The sequence below is a fragment of the Colossoma macropomum genome, unplaced genomic scaffold (assembly GCF_904425465.1).
Source record: "Colossoma macropomum unplaced genomic scaffold, Colossoma_macropomum, whole genome shotgun sequence".
Taxonomy (NCBI): domain Eukaryota; kingdom Metazoa; phylum Chordata; class Actinopteri; order Characiformes; family Serrasalmidae; genus Colossoma; species Colossoma macropomum.
In genome coordinates this window covers 24,695,568-24,721,786 of record NW_023494790.1, presented here as the reverse complement: position 1 = coordinate 24,721,786, position 26,219 = coordinate 24,695,568, and the positions used below count along the sequence as shown (strand labels likewise).

The 26,219-nt window shown below is 38.6% G+C and overlaps 1 protein-coding gene across 1 annotated transcript in view; it reads right to left on the bottom strand.

Moving 5' to 3' along the window:
* The window catches only part of atrnl1b (attractin-like 1b), a 115,868-nt gene extending 90,050 nt beyond the window's left edge, over positions 1–25,818 (bottom strand). The window contains 13 exon segments of the mRNA XM_036572753.1: positions 891–1,102; positions 1,706–1,790; positions 1,891–2,045; positions 3,059–3,242; positions 4,494–4,749; positions 6,086–6,173; positions 6,286–6,460; positions 6,985–7,193; positions 7,904–8,032; positions 8,221–8,334; positions 8,599–8,682; positions 25,569–25,650; positions 25,653–25,818. Of these exon segments, the coding sequence (XP_036428646.1) occupies positions 891–1,102; positions 1,706–1,790; positions 1,891–2,045; positions 3,059–3,242; positions 4,494–4,749; positions 6,086–6,173; positions 6,286–6,460; positions 6,985–7,193; positions 7,904–8,032; positions 8,221–8,334; positions 8,599–8,682; positions 25,569–25,650; positions 25,653–25,818 (1,939 nt within the window).
* Between the last annotated feature and the right edge of the window lie 401 nt (positions 25,819–26,219).

Below are 26,219 nucleotides of genomic sequence, written 5' to 3'. Positions count from 1 at the left end.
GTGTCTGTGTTTAGCTGAAGGTACTGTGAGGCTTTGTCGGGCTGGCTTTTGACAAGCAGGTCAAGATCAAACAAGAATAAGAATGACAGAGAGCCGTGTTTTCTCCCTCTTATTACATGTGTGGAAAGGACACGGCTCTGAGCTGCACACGGCCTAGTCAAACTTTGTGCTTGGCTCAATGTGAAATGCAGCTCGTGGATTTTTGTTACAGCGGAGGCACTCAAGGGTAAGAGTAGCTTTACACTTGGCTATTGCTTTTAGAAGACTGCTGCATGTTGATGTATCCATAGACCTCCTGTGAGCAGTACCCAGTGCAGTCTGCTGAAGGCACTGCTTTAAGAGCCATATACTTTAAGAGCCATAAAAGCTGTATTTGAAGGACGTAATTGCAGACTCTAGTAACATGCAGCACAGAAGCAGCTTGCGATTTGATGATTCGAAAGGGTCACAACAGGGAAATTTGTTAACAGTGTTAAAAAATGAGCGTCATTAACAATTTATCACATTAAGGCATCATTATCGCATTAATTTTGCCAGCCTTATAAATAATATAATGTAACATTTTGAACAAGTCTGTTTGGCATTTTACCACAAAGAAAAGTAATTCTTCAATTAGCCTACCAGTCACCTGAATGCCAAAAGTAATGATCAACATGCAAACACTTCTTGATGTTGCAGCATTTGGCTGGTTAGCATGAAAAAACACCTTTTAAAAAAAAAATGTAATAAATAAATAAATAAATAAAAAAGAAACCCACTTATACAGCTTCAATTTGAACATGTAAAAGAGAAAGAGATTTGCTTTTGGTTCTCTGGAATTGTAGCAGGTGAGGGTTGTGGAAAGCGTGTGCACACGTTTGTACCACAGCAGAAATGGGAGCAGTACCTACCAGGCTTGGCAGGGCAGAAGGGAGCAGGTATGGTGTTGCTGGAGAAGCTGGGTTCCCAGGAGACACAGCGTGTTCGTCTCCACACACAGCGCACCCCTGGACCTGCAGCCTCACACCGCTCCTGCCCCAGAAACGCTTCACAACTGGGCGGCCTGTAGATCAGCACGTCATTCAACAGAACGCTGGAGAAACCGCCAAACACATACATAGACCTGGTAGAACAGAGAGACAGAGCGAGTCAAAGCATGTGGGTGCTTTACAAATGTAAAAATAATAGAAACAAAGAGTCTCGTAATAAATACTTTATTTTAACCTAAACAAAACAGAAAAATGCATGCATACAGCTTCAATCTGGACTACTACAGATGGTCTGAAGTTTGAATAAAAATGAGTTAATGGGGTAAAACAAATTTGTGGTATTAGTAAATCATCGCATTAACACATTAACTCTTTAACAGCCCTGTATATAATGTAACAAAAATTTAAACAAGACTGTTTGGCATTTCACCACAAAGACAAGTATCTCTTCAATTAGCCCATCAAGTACCCGAACATTAGAAAATGTTCAAAATGCACACCCTCTTTGCGTGTCCGTTACCTTAAGGAAAAAATCTTTTTCCAAACAAAAAGGAGGCTTTAAAAGGAAAAAGGAAGATTTCCTTTTGGTAATGGAGAATAAGGTTATGGTTTGATTCTAATGTAGAAATAGCTTTATTTAGAGACAGCAACACAGAAGTTAACAGAAATACCAGAAGGAATAAAAATTCTGTGCGTGTGTGTGTGTGTGTCCCAAGCACTACCACTTCATTACTAACCCATTACTGGTGACAGCAGTATGCCCAAAGCGATTAACATCTCTGTGCAGGTTTGGTCTGGGGAGAACCTTCCAATCATCACATGCTATGTAAAATTGAAAAAAAAATAAATAAATATCATAAAACCAATTAAGCAAAGTAAAGGAGCACTGAAAATCTACATCTACAGCTAAACAATCACATACCGATGTCATAGGCCAGGAAGTCAGCAGAGAAGCACTTGGCTCCAGTGCTAAGGGACGTGTCGTTGTGAGTGTTTCCTCCAAAGATCAACAAAGTGCCTCCCAGCAGGACAGCTGAGTGGAGGTACCGTGGGTAACCACTCTCCCTCAGAATAGTCCTGAAACACAACAGACAAAATCACTCTCTAATTCAAAAAAGTATACACAACCAACAAAACTACACTAAAAAGCAATAATATATGCAGTCTTCCCTCAGAGATTCAGGTGCTAAAACTGGAGCAGAACGTAGGGCAGAATATTTAAGGTATAGTGAACATTTATGACCATTATAAAGGGAAAGTTTACTTAGAATATACTTTCTGTTTCTTTGTTATGCACATTGAGCAGGACATCATGTTTTGAAGTAGTATTAAACTTTCATTAAATTCCACTTAACACTAACACAGTATTAAAAAAAAAAAGATTTCAAATCACTTGTCTAACATCCTTTGTAGAAACAGTGACACAGCTTCACCCAGCCATCTGCAATGACTGGCACAAGAGAGTGAAGTAAGTTTTTATTTACTATTGCTCATTTTCATTATCACAAAAAATACATTAGGTCTTTTCTTTCAAATTGTTGTAGGCCTATTCAATTTTTGTTTTTTTCCCATTCAAATTTCTCTCTCTCTCAACCAACTAACAAAAGTGCTACCTTCGGCTGAAAATTTCCAGTGCCTGAAATTTCGGTGCATCTCCACAAATGATATGTTTATCGGTCACATTTTGTTTACCAGCCATTATATTTGTCATTTGACATCCTGAACAACAGACGTAAATGCACTAAGGCGTGATTTTATTCGTTAAGGTCAAATACAAACCTGGCAATTTCTAAGTCTAATAATTTTGTTTGTTAACTCTCTGGGAAAAACATTTTAAAAATAACATGACCATCAACTGCAATCTGCACAAATCAACCGGCCTGCGCTTTCAAAAAACGGTTTCTAGATGGAGCTGTGGGATTTATTTTTCTTCCCAAACAGTAGAGTACTTCTAAAATAGGATTCTCACAGTCCATGGTAGGCAACTTGTCATACAAATGATCATAATATTTGAAGAATTCAAATATGTACCCCTGTACCCACAATTACAAAGCTATCATCTAAGTTTGTGTGTGTTTATGGTCACTCACCAAGTGCGAGTGTGTATCTCATAACGGTACAGGTCATCCACAAGGCTATACTTGTTAGCAGGCAGGGACTTGTAGCCTCCGTGGACAAAGACAGACTTACTGCCACCATCATACACACTGCTGTGGCCGTAGCCCCCCTGAACTGTTGCTCCTCTCGTCTCAGGGACCAGCCATGTGTTTGTTCCTGTGGTCAGAGTTGGAAAACCATGACACTTTAATAAAGCAGTAATAATGATGCAGAGTATGTGTACTGCACAGCTAAAACAACCACAGGCCAAAAAATACCATTAGTGTGCTATCAGTGCATGTTTGTGTTTGTTTGGGAAAGGCAAGTTGGCTTCTTGATGTTAACATCAAAATAATTATACAGCCTTGGCCCCAGAGGTTTCCAATGATTACATGCTGTTTAAGAACTAACATAATATTGCTTCATAAATGAGCTCACCAATTACATCTGACTCTTTCTATCACCTAGAAATTTACCTACACTCTCAAGGGACATCACACTTATGAGAATGGATTTACAGTCTACTTACTGATGTGTCACACTGCACTGGCATTTTCTCCAGCATATTTATAGAAATGTTTTTTGATATAATTATTAACACACCCGTAGCACTTAGGCACACCCACTCACGGTAAAGTCTAGGGGCTTGTTAAAGGGCCCCATATCCAGAATTTTTCATGCATGTTCACTTCAAACGTTTGTGTAGTTTTATGCACCAAATTTATTTTTACATGACATTTAAGACAAAAATATGTAAACGAGTTCTGTTCTGATGGCTTATCCTGTATTGTGCCTCAATCACAAGCAGACTGTGCTGAAACACTCCTTATACCTTCATCAAGAATGTGCAGGGCTAAACTAATGTAGACACACCTATATAACTTACTTGTTTTTTCATAACGTCGCAAATACAAAACAGGCTGTTTTTGCTGCCAAGTTTTCATAACATGGCTTGTGGGGACAGGGGAGAGGTGTGTTTCGAAACTTGGAGGAAAATCTTTGCACTGTATGGGTCCTTAAGTGGTAAAGAAATGTTATGCAAAGCTTTTAAAGTGACTTACACAGCATGTTCACCTTAACCCAAGAGCTCGCTCTCTCTAGAAACACTCAAAAGAGCAGAAAACAGGCTTTCTGCATGGAGCTACGCTGCCATCTACTGACTGTGTAAAGTAACTGCACTCAATTACCACTGAGCTCAAGACCACTGTGTAAATGATTTATGATAAACCCTAACAGCCATTATCATAAATCAGCCTAATATCACACCTACAACCCAAGCTGTTCATTGATTCCAGTCTCTGAGCAGAGAACACACCATCATTCTACTCCAGAATAAAATCCAAAGTGGATATGGTCCTCTGACTAATACTGTTAATTATGTGAACTAATTTTTCTTGCTGGTGAGCACCCACTCAGTCACACACTCACTGATGTTGTACTCCTGCACGTTGCTGATGTAGCTGTAGATGGAGGAGTAGCCGAAGATGACGACCATCACTACGTCGCCTGTGTCCAGCTCAGCTATGTGTGCAGAATGGCCCTCCACAGCGTAGACCTGACCATGAGCAGGTGTGCTGGGAGTCCGTCGAGACCACAACTTGTTGGGTAAGTTGAACACCCACAACTCATCCGTTACATTACCAGAGCCCATTTCCAACTTCCCTCCAAACATGTATATGTCATCCTGCAGGGAAAAGGATTAAAAGTGGAATGAGGTGTGACAAAGACAGGCAAAAAATGTTTCCATGAACAAGTCTAGGGCTGCAACAAATATTCAATAACATTCTGTAACTAAAATATTCAGATATGGAGGTCATTCAAATAACTGACACATTTACCACTTTTATGAATCTACGCTTGTGTGGATAAACAAGTGTTTGGTTATCAAGCAGTTGCTAGCTCCGCGCCCCGGATTCATAAGAGACCGTGATTTGGCACAGCTCACGAGACCTTCACAATTTGTGAAGACACCATGGGTCTTAACTTCAGGTGCAGTAGCTAGCATGCATATTATGAGTCGCAGAAAATTATTCAGACCGCACTGGGTGATAAAGTTGAGCATCTTTAGAGCCTGCTTCGGTACAAAGCAATTTTGAGCAGTTTAAAAAACCGTGATCACTCCCGTTAGCTGACAAGAGTTGTCCATCTTACAGAGGTCTTTACATCCATCATCTTAAAGACGATATTCAAACAGAGCCAGCAATATGAAAATGTGAAATATGAAATTACTTAGTTTTTATACTACTTTGTAGTATTTCAAGTATGTTTAATCCAAAAGTCGATAAACATAATTTATACAATACTGCAAAAAAGTAAAGTTAGTACAATATTTGCAATAATAATAATAATAATAATAATATGAATTAATGCTATTTTTTCCTTAGCACTGTCAATTTAAATAATGGGGGAGTGAAAAGATGAATTTAAAAGACAAAACTGAGGATCTATCTAAAGCTTCTGAAAAGTGCAGAAAAGCAATGTCTAGCTCTTGATGAGCAACTCGGCAACATGAGCAAAAACTAGAGAATCTGTTACAAGAGTTAGAGTTTTCAAAAGTGGCACAAAGTAACCAGCTTCAAGACCTAATTTACACTGACAATACAGGCAACTGTGTTTGGTAAAATTGTGGGATTTACTCAGAAAGTCAGCGCTAACCCTACTGGCATGGGGACTAAAGTTTTTTTCAGCCCTTAGCTACACTGTGAAAAAAAATTGTAGCTTTTAAACTTTAAAAAAGCAAGTAGTGAGTTCACTGAGCTTGTAATATTAAGTTAACAGAAGAATAATTTGCGTTGAACATTTGTTAACTTATTATTTGAAGGTCAATGAACTTAATATGTCAAGTTAAACTGGTTACTTACTTTAAGTTTAAATTCTGTATAATTTTTACAGTGTAAAAAAGTCATTAAGCCACTGGTTAAGATACAGTTGTAAGAAGTGGACAGATCTCAACCTTGCACAGTTGTTCAGAGCTATATTAAGCTCTGAGCTACAGACAGAAGCTTCATGAGTTCTGTTACCTGATAGATTGTGAGGGAGTGGCCATATCTTGACAGAGGCCCACTACTGCTGGCTACAGTGTTCCAGGTGCCACTATCCAGATTATAACTGCAGAAAATAAAGAAATGATTTTCAAACAGCCCAAAAGAAAAAAAAACAGAGCAAGAAACTGCAGCCTCTACTCTTAATAAACAAACAAATTCAGGTTCATAATACTTACTTTAGAATCATCTGGAAGTTGCTATAGTTAAATGTGTAGCCACCGACCACCCACATGACCTTCTCCTGAACCACTGCCTTATGGGATGCCCTGCCTAGTGATGTCCCGAAAGGCTTCACTGTGGGCATGACCCAGTATGACTCAGTAGAGGGCACTGTGAGAGAGCAATCTGGACCTTTGAGAAAGTAAGGAACAGCGAGACAAAGCATGAGAGAAGGTCATCACCTGGTGTCACACTGATTTTCTAATTCCAAAGAGAATATAAATTTTCACCAACTGCTTTTCATTGCACTGAAAGAATATGTAACATGTTTACATAATATCTGTAACTGATTTGCCTTTTTTCTAAGTCCCCTCCCAAAGGGCCATAGCATGAGTAAGCTGCAGAAGTCCCTTTTCACTGGTCCTCGCGGGACAGACTAACGTCAACGCTATACAGAATTAATTGGGGGTTTGCCACATAATTATCATCATGGGACACTGTGATGAGCCCACAAGGTAGAGGGGGATGCTGCAGTGTTGCAGGGGTGGGAAAAACACGCATTGCTACTGCATCACCAGCAGGGTGTGACAGTGGCAAGCTATTTACTATCCACTTGCTCTGGGAGGAGAACCAAATAGCTTTCACCACTACACTGTTTCTTACTGTTTTAGACAATGCTTAAGTGAAGGAAAGAAAACTGTGAGAGACTGCAGTACCTTGCCAGCTGTCATTGCACACGCACAGCTTTTCCCCGGTGAGGTCGCAGTAGCCATGGTCCGGGCTGCCACAGTTGTTTCTGCAGTAAGGGATATCACAGGCCTCGCCCTTCCAGTATTTATCACACTCACAGTACACACGGCTCGCTATGGAGTTGGAGGTGGTGCACTTTCCATGGCCTGAGCAGTTATTTGGGCATGAGTTTATCCTTTTGGAAGAGACACAGAAAACAGGCAGGGAGAGAACAAAAGGCTGATTAGTTGAGTATTCAAATAAGGTATGCATAGTTTCGAACTTGAAACAATTAAATGAAATAATTGTGTATTGTCTTGTAATTATCTTTCATGTAAAAGAAAGCCACTCTGTAAATCTGCCACCAGAAATTGGATCGACAAGTGCTTCTTATTGATTTTTATATGAATATTTTTATTGATTTTTATTAAGAGTAATGATATAGCTCAGCTGATGTATGGAATATTCCTATTTACGCATTTTCTTGATCAAAAAGTTAGTTTGTGACAAAAAGTAAATAAAGATCTCGGAATTTTCGTGCCCAAACTTTTGCATATGACTGTATAAATTATTCAAACAAAAGACGACAAATTTGTACAGTATAAGTTATTGTACACCGCAAGTTATTGTCGCATAAGTGAATTTTAAAGAAAAAAAGATTCAAATGCCCATCCTTATAAAGACGGTAGGCTCTGTTAGGGATGAAGCAGGTGAATTTAATGTGGCTCAGCCTGCGAATACACGAAGAAAGAAATTACAACAGATATGCAGGGAGAGAATGAGACTGACTGAGACCCCTGTGTGATTACACGTTACAGTGGTAACTTTCAGAATAAGCCTCCAGCAGTACAGAGCTCACGGTAGAACACCATTAACCTGGTTGACCTGAAGAAGAACAGTACTCACGAGTAAAAGATCTCAAATCCAGTCAGGTTGTAGGCTGCATCACTGAAAAAGTGCAGGAGTGCATAGCCAGAGTTGGTCTCCACTTCAGGTACTGTCTCGTTCCCCGAGACCTCTGGGACAATGAGACCACTGTAGGCCAGTTACAATTAAATACATTAGTCAACCAGACATAACATTTCATCCTTTAATATAGTAGCAATATAGTACCATTTATCATGCTCAGGGGATCAATAGTTCCATTCATTATCTTAACATAAAGCACAGAGCAGAAAATACTTAGTCAGCTGTACATGGACAGCACCAGATGAATGACTTACCTCAATACAGCTACTAAAGGAGCATAAATGGAGTCTCCATCATAGACGTACATGTGGTCCCAGCTACATTCAGTCGCGAAATGGTTAAAGCGTAATCTCAGGACTGCGTTTGGGCTGCAAAACAAAAGCAATGACTTAATTTTTCAAACTTCCTTCTTACTGCCTAATCTGTTCTCAGAATGTATTACAACAGACATGTTTCTGGCAAGTCCAGAGACTATGACTCAGAATGTGGCCTGCCTTGCCTTTTCTGACAACAGAGCATGGATAATAACAGCCTGTTTGGACTATTATAGTATCTGTAAATAACTGGTAGACTGGAGGTGGACAGTACAGGCAGTAAGTACCAGGTGAAGCAGGACAGATAAGGACACTTACTAGCCCTCAATCAGCCAGGTGCACTTGGTTTTGTACTTGTAGTTGATGGGGCCATCTGTTAGGTACCCTGATGGCTCGGTTAACCTGAAAAACAAAATCCCAGTCCAGTCATTCATAACCCAAACATGAACAATCCCCCCAGTGGAAGAAGAAAACAGACCATGATGCAAAGAATGCAAATACAAGTGTACAGTAAACACAACTGCATTTCAAACTAATAACAGAGACCCCTTTTCCACTGTAGAGCCAAACAGTTGTAAGCACAGAGAGTAACCGTTCCAGCGGCATTTCCACACAGACATAGCTTGGCATGGGACATACTGTGGTCAGTATGGTTTCATTGCCATGGTTAATTGTAGTGTTAGATTAATGGTGACTCCAGAAATTTTGATTTCCAATTCCAAGTATGGGGGGAAAAGGAGCCAATTCCAAGAGCCAATTCCACACAAAAATCTTGATTACAAAAACCAAGTCATAGCAAAGGACATCTGGCAAAATTCAGACTCTAGACAGTAGAAGCTCAGGGTCAAATCTTGATTCCTGAGTGCCTTTAATCGAGCAATCAATTCTTTTTGGGATCGCAATTCAGTCCTACCTAAACATCCATAGGGCCACACAATCATGTGGGTGGGACGGATACTGACATAACAATTCATTTACAGGTTCTATATCTGAATTACTATCATGCCACCTTATCCTGCACTGATTCAAGGGCACAATTTTCAATTATTTAATAAATGTCAAACCTTCTATCTGGCAAAAATACTAAATCTTGCTAAATGTTAAATGGTGCTGCTAACCAGGAGAAAGGAGCTGTTTAGCTTTAGCTTAGCTAGACTGCTAACAGCTCTGCTTCCCACAGTACAGGTTTCATTCTGGCTAACAAAAGCTTCTTTGACACATGTTTAGAGGATAATGACTCAAACCTGTTCCGTGATGTTTGGATCTGTAACTTGCTATTTAACCTAGCATTAGCATAGTGCAGGTCACAAATCAAAACAATACCATACACCACAGTGAAGCTTCAATTCTGACTAACTGGTGTTCTGCTGACACAAGTGTAGATGGTGTTTGGAGAGGTAGTCTGCTAACTTTAGCCAAGCCAATGAGAGATTAGTTAGCAGGTTAAAAGTTCCACACACTACAGCACAGGCTTGCTTCCAGCTCAAATGACACATTTAGAGGATAAAAAGCATGAGAGCACACAGTTGAGCAGCCGGTGTTGGAGTGACTCTGTGTTCTGTGGTGTTTGTAGCAGTTACTCGGTTATCCAATGAGGCTGAAACAGTTGTTTCTTCAGTATTTCCTGTTCCTGATTTAGCAGCACATCACGGGAATTAAGAAACCCTAACCAGTTTCACAAGTCCGCACCAGAGTGGAACAGCATGGTCAGAACCAACTTACTATGCAGCAGAAAAGAGGACATAGACTCTAATACGCAATAAAAAAAGGGACTAAAAAGGGTTCTTCGGACCAATGCCAAAGAAAAACACCTCTGGATCACTGAACAACCTTTCAGTTGATGATTCCTCAAAAAGAGAATGTGCAAGTGTGAAGAACCTTTAATAAGAATCTTAGTTTTAAAAGAACTTCAACATAATGTAAACATCCCGACACATTAAAGTTTTTTTTTTCTAGAACACTATGTCCAAGCCAGGAGCTATTTAAAAAACAATATTTTAAAGAGTGTATCTCTAATAGAAATGCTAGTTTCCGTGGTTATCCATGACCAGATGGACCCAAGTTTATGTGGGAGCAATTCTAGGATGATTCACTGCAGCATGGACAGAAGCGAAGACGCAACCAGTCCACTTACTTCCCCCTCTACACTGCACCAGCAAGAGACATGGCGTCTGTGGAGTGACAGAGCTTGGTTCTGTGTTGCATCACCATGGAACACTCAACCTGTCTGTGCCATGGGCTGCACTGCCCAAAGCAAGCAGGCTGCATTGTTTGCCCAGAGAGGGCCTATTGTTTGTTGATGTCAGCTTAAGAGGGCGAATCTTAATGAACAATGACCTCAATATTCTGGAGACACGCTCTTAATTGAACGCGTTTAATGCCTCCCAGACAGCCACAGACTCCTCCAGGCAAATTCTAAAAGGAAATCAATTCGAGTGACATTGGTAAGACCTCCTGTACCTACATTCATTCTAAACCGCAAGTTGTAAAAGACACCTTGAAAGAAGGGGCTCCACATTTTACTCTCAGTGTTCATAAATTAATATCTAAGAGCTTGAGAGCCTGACCATTTTCACAGCTCAGTTGAGCGAGTCATGAAAAATTGATAACTCCATATTCAACAGGCGCATGAGTGTAATACATTATATGGAGAATTCTGCGCTTGGACAACAGCACCAAACAACTTATAACAAATGCAAATGAACGCCAAAACTGTTAGAAAGCAGATTTTTCCAGCTGTCAGTTTTCAATTAAACAAAGAGAAAATTACTACAAATGTTTTTGCTGAAATAAAATAGTAATTTACTAATACTTTAGGTATACTTTGAGCTTTTGTTCAAAGTGTCTTCTTCGGTATGAAGTGCAGGTTTTACCAAAGCAATAATTTGACACTTTTCTTTTCCAAACTACTGTTTGTGAATTCAGACCACACCTTTAACAAGGCTTCTGTAGGAGGTGAGACTGTTTAAGTAGAGTAGAGGAGAGAACTCAGAGAATTTGTGCTGGAGTTACTGGTGGTACCTCCTCTTGAAGGACTCAAAAATAGGACCAAGAGATAGGGCTAAGGAACAGGGAAGAGATGGGAAGGTTGTTGTGTGCAAACACAAGACAGGTAGAAGTGAAAATTCATTACTTAAAGTAATAGTAAAGCACTTAAAGTATCAATATCGGCAATAGGGAATATTGATATGAGGGGTCAATCAATAATGTTTTTTCAGGGCTGATACGGATACTGATTATTAGTAATCAACGATAACAACAACCAATATTTGGGGCTGATATTCGTTTACCATAAATTTGATGTTTGCACTTGTGAAAATTTAAAGAATGCAACTCTTACTCACAACATATATTAAATGAACATGAGAACATCATAAAAAAGTGCTATATAGTAACTTAAAACGTTTTAGAGAGGTCTTTAAGATACTAAACAGAAAAAAATTCCTCAAAAAGCTCTCGATGGCGCTCAATAGAAAAAGAGCTCAAAAAAGGAGCCAAAACTCAAAAACTAAATTAAAAAATGTATTCAAATAAATTTACACAATTTTCATATAAAACAGATACGTAGTATGAGTCACTGAAGTGTTGAAAGCGCATGCATCAAGAGTAGAGCTTGCCTTTTCAGTAAATGGATGCAAAAAAGAAAATCTAGCCTAAAAACTGTATAAAGACACTTATCAAATATATAGAACTAACTAAATACATAGAACTGTAAATGTATTACAGGAAAAATACTATGGTAAGCATCTAAGCAATCATGCAGTAAAAATGGTCGCCACTCTGCAAAAAGCAGGAACAATGGGTGAAAATGAATGTTAATGTGCTTATTTCACTCTGTTATTCAACCAAAAATGTATTTTATGCGATCACAAGCAGGTCTTGAATGTGTTGAACGTATCAGATCTATTCTGCACTGCATGTTTGTATGGAAACGGCCCATTTAGCCTAAGCAGAGCAGTGGAATCTTTGGAAGTAGCGAGCTGTTGCTATCTCTACTTTTAAAGAGAGAAATTATGTATATAAATGTATTTATTAAATGTAAAAAGATACATTATGATTTTACAAATAATTTGCTTTCTGGTGGCTTGTCTGCATAGTTGGCCAACTGAAACTCTGCTGTAAACACACACACTCTCAACGCATTCAAACTGCTACAGAACACCGTGTCTTCCCCCACACACAGAAACCGCACTCTCACCAAAATAATGTGATGTTTCCGGCAGGGAGTTTGAGCTGCACGCATGAATCACCTTTGTCTGACTAGAATGAGAGAGATTATACCGGGCTTGATATCAGCGAGTACGAAAAATTTCATACTCTGTCTGAGAAAAAATAAATAAATAAATAAAAAAAGGGTATTGATGCATCTCTATAGAGAATAAAATATAGTGAACAGCAAGTCAGAAACCTCTTGTTGCCTAATGCAAGTCAACATCTGCCTTGAAAAAACTGACACAGTTGTAAACCCAGATGGGACTAAAATCAAAACTAATTAAAACTAAAATCAGATCACCTCATTCACCGCAAGTTCGGTGAAAAACAGTAGGTAATCTGGCATGTAATTTTCTCAGGAAATAAGTAAGAAAGACACCAACATGGCCGATCCGGACGAAAATGAAGGAAACAGCTCCAGAACCCCATGTAAATTTCCCATCCTAATTGGGCTTAAAGGTGCCATAGAATGGAAAGCTACATATACGTTGGCATAGTTGTATGAGCACATACATAGCACATAGAACTGACATACTGTGAAGAACGCTTTTGTTCCTCAAACACAAATCCTGCTTTTGCAAAACAGGATGGTAAAACAGGCCAATTCTAAAATCCTAAATTGTTATGTAACAGTCTTGACTCATTAATATTTATGTCCCCAAAATTTACACACACCCACCTACATGCCAGCCCAGTGAAACGATGACAACAGAGCATCACCAAGAAAATGGCAGACTACATTCAAACATGTACCTTTCTGTCTGAAGGCCCAACCAAGGTCAACGGACATGGTTGAAGTTTTCTTTAAACGAGGCTGAAGTTGGCTTCCTATTCGCCAGCTCCTTCATCAAATGTTCCATTTCACCTTAAATGTGGCACCATTTAAGGGGGAATGGAAAATTCTAAAAACAAGCTGGTGAATAGGAAGCCAGCTTCAGCACCCACATCTTTAACAACATCCTGGACAGCTTTAATTCAAGGCTGTTAGTTTGTTCTACACATTTCACTCCGGACAGCTTCTTAAACTTTGAACATCATCAAGCAGGCTTTACTCAGCGTTTGACACTGAAGAGAGAGGCAGTTTCCAACTTTTTTTAAAATCACAATAACAAGCGAAACCAGCAAGTAGCAGCCATGCTGTGTGATTTTATCAGCTTTTTGAGGTTGAATCCAGATTATCTTCAATTGAAAGCTTCAAAGCGAAATAATATCTTTAATCTGCTTAGCGTTGGTGTCGATTTCTAAAGCTTATAGCTAGTACAGGTAACGTTAGCTTCTAGCAAGCTCCAAGTAAATAGCTTAACTAAATGAATGAATGAAATAACCTTACGACCTTGCTTACTTACATTTAGGTTCATTTTATTTTCCTGCCTGTGTCTATTTTGAATTGTTGCCTCTGTGTGAGCCATCACGGTGTGTCTCTGTAAACCAGCAAATCTAACCAGAGCTCATCAAATTATTCATGAGCCCACCAAAAAAGGGGAAAAAAGGGCTTGTTTTGTTCTAGGGCCAAATCATAGGGTTGTAAATGGGAAAAATGTAAACTCCATCTGAGCTTTTTTCACCTCAACCAAAGTCGCATATCTTCTACATAGACATGAGACAAGAATTGAAGATGCTGAATAAATGCAATTCTGAGCCACGTTTAAGATTGACTTTCTGCTGTTTGGGGTTAAGAAATGCAACAAATGAGGACTAAAAATCTAAAAAATTCATGTGACAAGTATATCCCTGAGAAAAGTAACAAAAAAAATACTGGAGAATAAGAGGAACATAATTTTTTAAAATTTATAAATATAAAATTACATGTTTTTTAGGCCTTCAAAAATGGTTAACATTCATAATTTTTTTTCATATCAGTGAAGTCCTACAGAGAAAGGCAAACATCAAAACTGGGTGACGTTATCCCAAAAGAGTACTGTCACAAAGAGTCACAAATTTACTATAAAGTGCTTTCCTAAAAATAAATGTGGCCAGACTTTAGTATGTAACTGCAAACCAACAAAAACCCCTGAAACACTGAAAACATTTTAAAGAAAACAGATAAATGATAACACCTTTATACTACAATCATTCACTTGGTTTTCGTCACCCCTTCACTCAAAGGTCAGACTTTAAACAAGCTTATAAATATACTAAAATTAATCTTTCACAAAAAAACATAACAGAAGTAACAATATTCAGATGTCTAATCCAATGTAAATGTAAAAACAAGCTGGCCTTGACTCCTTGGTGCAAAGAGCAACCAATTAACATGCAGCCCCGCTGTCTCTTTGCTCTATATTCATGATGTCTATAATCAGGCAGAGCAAGATTTTAAGAGCAGTGAAAGACCATAATCAAGGCTCGCCGCTTCCTCTTGCCTGCACAAAGGGGAGGACACATCATTCTGGCTGAGACGTGAGAAAGCACTCAAAGAAACAGACTTTCTTGGAATGTGGGTAGACAGACAGTGGCCATGAGAGTGGGAATAGTGAGGAGAACTTTAGGTGAGTCGATGGTTCAATTATTCACTATGTCTTCATGAATGTTTTATAGAGCACTTTCACTGCAGATATGTCCACCGGACAGGCCCTATATCTAGCTGAGCAGCTCTGGGGCCGTCGTTGGAGGAGTTTTGCTTAGCCAGTCTCCAGGCCAAACTTCGGGCACTGTGGCCAGGAGGTACACAAAGGCTGGTATTCTAACATATGCCCAGTGCTACAAAACAAGACAGCAGATTGTGTGGTCATGACCCCAGCGTGCACTCTGGCTTGGAGGTCATGTTTGTAAGGCCCTAATTGCAGATATTTTGGCAAGTGTAGTTACAGCGGCCCAATTCCATGTCATGCCAAATGATCAATATGTTGATCTTCACCTGTGGTTCTGCATCAGTGACCACTCTCAAAAACTGTAAACTCTCAGTCAGTGTATTCTGCTACAGAATATTATATAGCACAACAAATAACATAATGCTAGTTTTAGGCCAGAAAGCCCCATTAAGCATGTACAATGTGCACAACCGCTAAAAAAATAAATTGTGTTGCAGAAATGTTTTGTAGTAGTGAATAATCAGAGCTTAATATAAAATCAACTGAACCACTCAATTCCAAACAAGAGGTGATGGACGACACCCATTCCTTGTCATGACCAGGACTAAAACACTATTATTGAAAAACCAGCCGTAAAAAAAAAAATACTTAAAATGCATGTGTAATAAAATGCCTGGAAAAAAAATGGTCTAGAGGGGGATTCCCTCTATGTCAAACCTTAAAAACCCAGCCTGCAAACAGTCTACTGTTGTGCTACTTTAGCATCGCTTAAAATCATCATAAAGAAATTAGTCCAGTTTGGAATTACTCAGAGTACACCCCAGTTTCTGACAAAATATTCGTCAGTCCTAAAGGAAAACTACAAGGTGATTCAAAAAGATTCATCCGATTTCAAAGCGCCATATTTTTACAATCGTGAGGCGCCTCACATACCAATTGAAAGAGGGGGTCATAGAGTTTCTGACCATCACCGGAAGATGGCTCCCTTCAGTCTGTGAGGAGATGGTGACCCCTGAGCAGAAAGCGTTTTGCGTTCTCCACTTCAGTAAGCGTGAATCCGTCATAACTGTGCAATGTGATTTTTGTCAGCAGTGAACCTCCAACAGTTCAGAGCGTTCGTCGTTGGTTCCACATCCGAAAATCGCATTGATCTCTGAAATCGCATTGAAAGAGCCATGAGTACGATGGCACCCGACATGCTCAATCGAGAATGGGATGAATTTGACTATCGCGTCGATGTTGTCCGTAGAGCTGGAGAACATCACACTGAGCACTTCTAAAATTACGTAATAAACTTTATGCTCACTTAAACCATTTACAATTTACTGCATTGTTCTGTAATGATTTACAAGTGAAATAAATCATTTTAAAATTGGATGCATCTTTTTGAATCGCTCTGTATTAATGTACTCTGAAAAACAGAAACTAAATAAACCCCCTAGAAAAAAAAGAATAAAAAGAAAAAACTAATGGAATTTTCAAAACTATGATAATTCAGTAAGCTCACAAAAAATATACTGTAGAGTGTTTTTTTTTTTAAAGAATAAACACATATGGTGCTAGATGTGGCTCTCAAATTTCCACAAATCAAAACAGTCTATAAGAGTTCCAATAATAGTAATATAATTACTTCTACACAGTAATTAAATACAGTCTATGACGGCCTAAATTAAATTATGCTTTTAATTTTAATGAGAACAATACAAGTGAAAACATTTTGCTATGGTCCTCCAACCAAGAGATGTATCTAGTAGGGATGCAAATTTTGGAAAACTGTTTTGAACGGTACATTAATGTTATTTGTATTGGTATTTAAAACAGACACTTCCGGCTCTGAAATCTTACCCGATTTTCTCCCCAATTTCTCCCCAATCACACGATGCTATCAACGCTAGGAGGGTGAAGGCTAACACAGGCTTCCTCCGAGACCTGTGAAGCCAACCACCGCTTCTTTTCGAACTGCCACTCACGCAACGTCACTGGACAGCCGAACGTGCTCGGAGGAAAGCGCCAACCGCCAGATCTGTTACGTCAGCTAACAGACGCCTGCACTGACTAGCATCGCGCTGAGTGATGGGGGGAGAAGGAGGGGCCATCCTACCCACCCAGAGAGAGCAAGGCCAATTGTGCTCTCTCGGACACCCGGCTACGGATGGCTGTAGCATCACCAGGGATCGGACTCACGATCTCCTGATGAGAGGGCCAACGCTTAGACGGTTGCGCCACTCGGGAGCCTTCGGCTGTGCCATGTTTGATGCCTTTGTAAGACCTGATATAATGAAATGAAAATGTAAAACTATAATAACCCTGGTCATGATAGACGTTTAAGGAGCTATTAGTTCCTGACTAGTAAGGCAGTGGGATAGTGTTGGTTAACTGTCCAGATCAGATCTATCCATTAGCCTAGAGTGGCTTAATGTCTGACTTCTCTCACTAGATGAAATCAAAACAAATACATTACATATATAATGTGGTGAATAAAATACACATGGCCAGAACAGACATCAGAGGGACTCTTTTTCTTCATGATGGTTGCTTCAGCAACCCCAACATGCATGAACATTTGTAAGGAACTTTATTTAGCACAACCTTCAACTTGACAAAGTAAACATCAGTTTCATATAAGTCAGATTCTGCCACATTCTGTCCTGTTTACAGGACATTCTACAGCTAATCTTCTATAAAATAAAAAGGACTGCATTGACTATTAATAGCCTCTACATCTGCCAAGTAAGTGAAAGGGAGTGTCCTTAAGGTATGAATCATTGTCTGAAGGGGCTCTCGGCTGGACCAGAACCTGTTTAAAAACAACACCATCAATCTTAAAAAAAACATACTGCTGCATTCAGACACCAAGGATAAATTCGGCTGATATCACTTCAGGCTTTGCTGGCCTCCATTCAAACTGGACTCCTTAAGAACCTTTATGTGACCTCAAAAGGAACATTTGGCCAAATTTTGGCCATGAAATTGTGCAAAAGCTTTTATAAATAACTTTTTTTTGTAAAAAAGGGTGGTATTAGTCAACAAAAAGAACAGAAAGAATTTGATCAGACATTTTTTGCTTCTTTTTCAAAGATGCCAAAAGCCTGTGAACCTGACTGCGGATACAAGCCTCTCCAGACACACATCAGTAAAGATCAGCCTAAAAATAGAGCTGTGATCATGACAACTGGCCTAGCTTAACCCAAATACCAGTCTGGTCCACCTTAGCCACTAGTCAGCAGTCTAGTACATGGTCAATTACTCAACATCTCAGACACAACAAACACAACACACTCAGGCACTTGAAGAAAGAACAAACTGCAGCACTTGTATCAATTTCATTTAAAAGATCTGCCTATTACATGAACAATTCTCCTGCCTATTACCTGAACAATTCTTGTCATGTACATTATTCATTTTTTAGGCGATTAGACATAAGACAACATAAGATCCTCCAGCAGTTTAAAGAAGATGAAAGTCAAAGGAAAATAAGTAAAAAAAAAAAATAATAATAATAATAATAATAAAATAAAAAAAAAATAAAAAAATAAAAAAATAAAGAAAAAAGTGTCCAAAACAAATTCTAACTAACTAAATAACTAGTTAAAAAAATATTAAAAGATATTAAAGGGGCTCTTAACAACATGTGCGAGACCTGGTAGACCACAAAAAAATGTCAGATAATCAGATAAACAGTACTTAAAGCTTTCTTTGAGAAACAGCAGAAAAATCAAGCTCCACTCTTACTTCAGATCTGAAAAAATCCCCAAGTGTTTTTATCTATTCTTCTACTTTGAGAAGACAGTTCAACTCTGTGGGTCTGAAAGGATGTGTAACTGTCAATAAGCTGTTATTGAGAAAAGGAAAAACAGAAAAAGAAGGAAATTTACAGATCTAAAAAGGAAGTACAATGCCCTGGCCACTCCAGAGTCCAGACTTCAACATCACTTAATGTGTGTTTAAGTAATTTTCTGTTAAACGTGTTTTCTGATTGTTTTTAAACCTGATGCTGAAAAATTAATAACTTGTACTTAGTCAATTTGACTAGACATTAAATATATGAAGGGCGATCTCTGACTTTTGCCAGCAATGCAGCATTCTGTTATCATTTTGTAGGTTTAAAAATATTTTATTTGGCTTGATAAACTGAGGACAGCCAACGAACTAAATCTTCTCAGAAACAAACTCTATACGGCGCTACATGGCTCAAAATGTAAGTGTTCACATCAGATAGTGGAACTTCCGAACGACCAGTAGGAAACATTTGTCTAACAGTGGCAATGCAAGCTTTAAAATATTTTTTGTGTACTGTTGTACGGTACACTAAATCTTTTCAAGATATTGTGTCTTCAGGAGTATTCAAATATCCTACGCACCATCCAAACCAAATCAAAAGATAAAATTCCAAAGGACTTAATACTTATAATAGTAGTGGAAATACTGACTAGTGATCAAGAAAACCAAACAAGAGGTTAAATACTACAGTCGCAAACTGCCTGCGCCTTTGAGAAATCACACCCGTACACAGAGCAGATGACCAATATGAGCCAAATTAAAAATAATTTAGAGGATAAGATGGCACAAAGCTTGAAAGACATTACCACTTATTTAAGTAACATTTAGCTCTGAAATAATAAACACCTTTCCGTCACTGCATGGCTGTTCATTCAGGCCAAGAGACTGCAGCCAAAATGGAACACATCTGACGTCACAGGTCACCTCCCGCAAAACACACACACACATTTTCTAAACCGCTTATCTTTCTGGGTCACGGGTCTACCGCAAACCAGTGGTTTCTAAAATCTTGCTGTTTCTTTATGGGAATTTAAACATTCTCCAAGTAATTTAGAACTAAGACATAATTTTACCTTACATTTAAAAAGAGAACATGAGCGAGTTTAATTCTGACATCCTCAGATAAACTTTATTGCAGTCATTTGCAAGTTTTCAGACATCAACCTATCTGTATGGGTTGCTGTGGAAACGACGTAAACATCATTAACTATGCAGCTATGCTGGTGACGTGGATTTCAAACGCAGAATCTTTGGTGCTCTTCTTGAATTCCAGCACTTCCATCACCCTGGATTTGACATCTTCATGTTTGCTGTGCTACAAGTGACACCAAAGACATGCAGAAAACAAATAAACGCTAGTCATATCAATAAGTTTGATTAGGATACATAAAAACCTCCTCCTTGTCAATCAACATAGATAATTTTCTCCAGAGCACGTCAATAAATTCCCTTTATCGAGCCGTAAAAGCACTCATACAGCCATTAACCTGCCTAAGAGTGAAAATAAAAACTTCACCAAACGAAACCAACACTTCTGTTAACAGTTCTCTCAGATGTGGAGCTACAGGGAGCAGAGATGTCCACTGTACCAGCAAACTGCACGCTAATATTTATAAAAAAAATAAATAAATAAACTTTTTTGCCTTTTTTGTCATTATTTGAGAGTCATTTACCACTTAGCCTACTTAACATCATATCCCTCATTTATTTTTTGTATCTACAATAATCTATGTGAAGACATAGAAAAGAAATACAGAAAATAAAGAAACACACACACACAAGTATTACACTGTAGTTTTTTTTTTTTAAAGAAAAAAAAAATCAAGACAGTCTAAAAGAGTTCCTTCAGTTGTATTATGACTACTTCTATGCAGTTATTAAATACAATTAATAACAATATTAATATTAAATGAAATTATGCTTTTCATTTTGACATAAGCAATGCATGCAAAAAACTTTTTGCCATGATGTTCCAACCATGAGATGTATCGAGCAGATACAAATTTTAGAAAATTATTTTCTTTTCTTTATCATACCCTGGTTTTGTTTAAATCAAGCAGCAGACAACTACACTACGTTCATAATTATATGACCAAAAACCAAAAAGGTGACAAAAGGACAGAATACATACATACTTACAAGCTACTTAAGTTTACTGACATTTACAAGCCCATATTAAATTAAATAAACATAAATCCTCTCGAAAAGTGGTCCCAAACACCACTATTTCTAGCTAACAGTACAACAGTACTACTAGTTTCACAAGCCAGACTTCTGACTTTCATTAGAGAGCCTGATGGGCAAGAACCATCAGAGTGTGTGAGAATCTGTGTGTGCGATGGCGTGCGCACGTTCCAGTGCAAGGACAGTGGTGCAATATGGCTGCCGCTTTACATAGATTTAGTTTGTTTAGATTGTGCACCGTTTTGTATCATTTTGTGTGTGTTTCAATGCTTCAGAGCTAATACAGATGTTTACCACCATATGGTCCAAGAGTGACTTTCCCCCCGTGGCTTAGTGCCTTCTCACGCTCAATGTTACCATCTCAGCTACGAGGCCCACCAGATTGATCGGGACCTTTGTGTGTGGCTAAGGCCTCTTTTGAGGCCACAAAGCTTCCCAGGCCAGCCATACTACACAACAGCTATGAAGCTAACTATGCTGGCCAGATCCATTGCAGCTATAAGGCCTCTCTGTGGAGAGTCACCTTCCCCCACAGTTAAAAACTCTTTCTGGGCTACGAGGGTTCCCAGGTCGGCCACTTGAGGTACACTACACTGCAGCAACGAGGCTGCCTGGGCTGGCCGCCTGTATGATGCTGAACTGCAGCTACAAGGCCTCCTAGCCTGAAAGGGACCTTTTCCCACAGCTAAGGACTCTTTCTGGGCCAGTTAAGTTAACTGACAAAATTCCTGTAGCTGTGGCATGGCCTCTGTAGGGATGAAGATGCATTGAAAATGCTCAAGGACTAAATACTAATGGTTTCAGAGAAAAGAGCACTAAAGGTATTTAAGTAAATAAATAATTGACTTATGTAATCATAAATTTGAATTGTAAAGTCCACTAGTTTTAGCTAAACAGTGTTTTACTGACTAATATGATTGACGATTTTTCTTGAACTCAAATCGCTGAAACTATCATATTTAACAGTGTTAAATAATAGAAATATTGTTGCATTGGGCGTGGTGCTACTCAGAATCCATTGTAGTTTTGTTTTTCATTAATTCTCAACAATCAGATATCATTCGCATAGTATGAGCAGTGCTCCATAGGGGGTGCAAGAAGAGATTGTAGAAAGATCTAAAGTGTCAAGAGTTTTGGACGACTAAATGCCAGACGCATTGTACCCCTACAGTCTAAAAATATAAATTTGTTTTTTATATTTTTTTTATTTGGACCGCCAATATTTTGAAACAAATATTCTGAAATGAAACTGAATAACAGGAAAAAGTAGTACAGTGCAACAGGCAGCAGACAGAGTATTTAATACAGGACACTCACAAGTCCCTAATTAATGAGCTTTTCGCAACTGATGCTTCATACCAGAATGATACGCAATTAACTGCAGAGGCCTGTAATCTAATCAAGTCATCTAAGAAGCCAAATGAATTCACACAAACTAACTGTGGTGTGATGAAATTTGCGAGATCCAGTCTTACATTCTCTTCAGATCACAATAATTAAGGAAAAGCTGGGCCAGAGACAAGACTCAGAAATCTAAATTGAGTGATTTGCTGTGTAACAGTGGTGTTCATAACATCCAATGGCTGCAAACACTATAAAAGGATCTATATTCAGGAACACTAGGGAAAATAAAATATGAAGAAGCTTATTAAATGGTATTAAAACCCATAGTGGTTGGTCAGCGTACTGACCAAAATATCTGCCGACAGCTGCCTTTTTTTAGGACATCAGCCTCAATGATCAATCATCACCCATAGGATCAGACATTAAGTTGGAAAAAACAAAGAAGTTTCTGGCAACAATGCCACAAAGAGAGAATAAAAGAGAAGATATCTTACTTTCCGAGTGAAATTTGGACACTGGATAATATACTCAATGTTAAACATTAGTCCACCCCTTCACTGTCAAGGTTAAATCCTGGGTGTAAATGTGTTTAGCTGCTTAAATCAACATTAGACTCTTTAGTTTATGCCTTTAACACACAAATAAAACAAAAATGAAGGTTCTTAAACACCATCTTCAAATTTTCCTAAACGTAACCATTTAAGGTTGAACAGCAAATTTAAATAAGAAGCTGGCAAATATGAAGCTAACTTCAGCTTCATCTAAGATACCCCTAGTAATGTAGCATGCATAGTATGATAGAAAGCAGTTTTGGATGCAGCCAATGTTTTCATTACTAAAAGCTATAAGCTATAGCCAACAGGTTTTCAGGTTTATGCGCTAAAAATAAATTTAGAGCTTTTATACTCATTACGAAAAACAAAACAGCAGCACAGTACTTGAGAAAAAAAGTCAAATTTGCTAAGCTCCTATTTTGAATGTGTCCTCTAAGATGAAAGTAGGTATCCTTCTCCTCAATAATCTGAGTGCCAGAACACTCTAGCCAGCTGAGCACCAAACATCTGTGTTGTAAGTTTCTGTTTACCTTTTTTTACTGAACAGCATAGCAAGAGCTACTCAAAGCACCACACACCAGAAAAGAAAAAAAGAAAAAAGAAAAAAAAAATGCTCAGTTGTGTATCAAGTGAATTACAGGTACTTCTACTAGCTTTCTTGAGTATAATGAGTGTGCAGTAATGGTATAATGACCAGAGTTTGAGACATATATTTATAAGGCTTGCGCAAGGGCTAAACTGGTGAGCTAAACAGATGGTCTTAGCTTTGAGCACCAAAACACCAGGAAGAAACATCAAAACAGTAAGACTATGTAAACTTCTAAAATCTATTCTAACTCAACACTCAGCATGCACCACCTTTAAAAAAAAAACATATGGGGCAAAAAAGATGAAGATGACGTGGCCTTTTTTGTCTCAAACTCCTGTCATTTTCCTCAAACTTACAGTCTTATTCACTCTGAAAATAGTTAGTTAGGTCACTGTCCTTACTGTTCTATAGGTTTGTGCCAATACGAAAGAATGGCTAGACTTCTGCCAGTCTTGTGAGTAAAAGGCACCTTGTGAACTGAAGTACCAACTGTTCAAAGTATACTTCTTGCTAATACAAGACTGAGTAACAGAACAGCACAGTTAGTCTAAAAAATCTACACGTTTGTTCTCAGGCTTGTCTTTCCTCAACGTATTCCTGTATTGCTTCGTGACTAAGTCGTTGTCGCTTGCAACATTCCTCTAATTGTGTGTCCGACTCAGCGACACACATCCTATTTAGCTGTTATCCTGTCTTTGTGCTAACCCTTCATGCTGCATGACAGACGGGAAGTGTCGTCTCTTTCAGTGTAACACATAAAAGTTTATTGAAGTTTAGTTTGCATCGTTATCAGGGAAATCTTTGTCGCAATAAAAACAGAGATTTTTTATTACCCATAACTACGCTGTAAAGCGTTTCCAGCACACAATGACTTTTGCAGAGTTTGTCTTATATGGATGAAATATTTTTAATGCGTTTTAATGAGTACAATGTCACAATACCTGTATCATTTATGACTTGGTGATGTTCTGCTGTTTGAATTTAAAAAAAAACTGAACTGAGGACTGAGAATTATACTTCACAATTCACCGCTGACAACTGACAATCAAATCACTACTATATTAAAACTACTGTTTGCTTTATTTTGGACAATAAAAAAAATTATCTATGACAACATTTTTATCTTGGTCATGTCAAACCTCCTACTCAGATATCAGTAGTGACATCAACCAATCTTAGCTACTCATAAAATATAGGAAATCAGTCCATCCTTATTTGATTCAGAGAGTAAACAAATGCACTTTAGCTGTATGATAATCACACACACTGAAATCAAAAGATGATGTATGAGCACAAAGAAAAGGTCAAATAACTTGAAGTCAACCATTACATTCTTTAAGCATTCTATCTGTCTCCCTTTTCATTTAAGGAGAGCTTCCACTCGTGCTTCCAGATCATCACTCGCTTTTACTTTGTACTGGACTGAAAACCTTACACATCCTAAAAACCCAGTTATCTCTAATAGACTTATTTTTGTACAGAGCTGCTTCCATATAAGGCCATTATGAACCAGAAGAGAAGCAAAAGGTTAACAGTGACAACGGTAAAAGCGAGCTAGTTACTGTGTGTCTATGGAGCTAGTAACAAATCAGGCCTATCTGTAATTGTCTTTTCCGATGTACTATCTATTTTGTCAGATCTAAATTATATTTTATTAATCACTGCTTATTTAGTAAGGATAACTTTCGCTTCTCTACCCTAAACTCACTCAAACTTCCGATAGCTTATTTTGCACAGTCAAAAGGAAGTCTTCCTAAATAGCTCTAAACTGATTTAATTATAAATTTTGTTAAGGACAATCTCTTGTATGTTGAGTGCTCTTTAGTAAAGCTTTTAAAATATGAAACCTTAATGTCAGGACATGTGTCAGTTTGCAGGGTGGGAATAAAAACAGGCCTAAAAACAAGTGAACCAAATCCGCAGCAGCTGCAAAGAGATTACTCCTTTTTTCCAGTTGCACATCATGAAAGGCTTAATAATTAGATGATGTGTCAAACAATATGTGGCCTAGAAGATGAACCTGAAACATTTTACAGTCCAAGCTTCAAGCAAAGACGAAACAAAAAGGTTGCAATGTGTCAAATTTATACTCACTTGAATCTTCCCTGACAGTGTTGACACTGGTCCCCAACCCAGCCTCGATCACAGACGCATGATCCGTTGACACATTTCCCGACAGACAGTTTTTCTCACACGTTTTAGAGGGCGAGGCATCCGTGATGAGCACTAGGTAGAACATTGCACAAAGCAATAGATATCTGTTCATGCCCTGCAGTCCAAAACAGGTGAGAGCGCTCTGTCTGAGAGCAAACAGCTCAGTCCTGAGCACTTTCGCACCATCCATTTTGCTGTATGATTATATCGCGGACTTTTCCAATGGACTTCGTCCCGTGTTCGTGGTACCCAGATTGTTTCAATTAGTAGGGGGAATCCACTCGGAGATCATGGATACTCAGTGAATGACATAGCCTCGCTCGCACAGCAATCCGATTCCTCCTTTACCTGAAATGTAATCGCTCAGGTCGTGGCAGAAACCCCACGGGTGGCAATAAAATCCATCATAAACAAAGCGCTGGTCAATAAATTCATCTCATCTGGCGAGATAGCTGGTGACTTGCCTCATTGTTTTTTTTCTTTCGAACAAGGGAAGGAATTTCCTACGTTAGTTAGCTACGTTACCTCCTGCAGTTACGGGTGGAAAATTCCCCAAAGCGCACAATACAGCAAAAATACCCAAAGGGACAC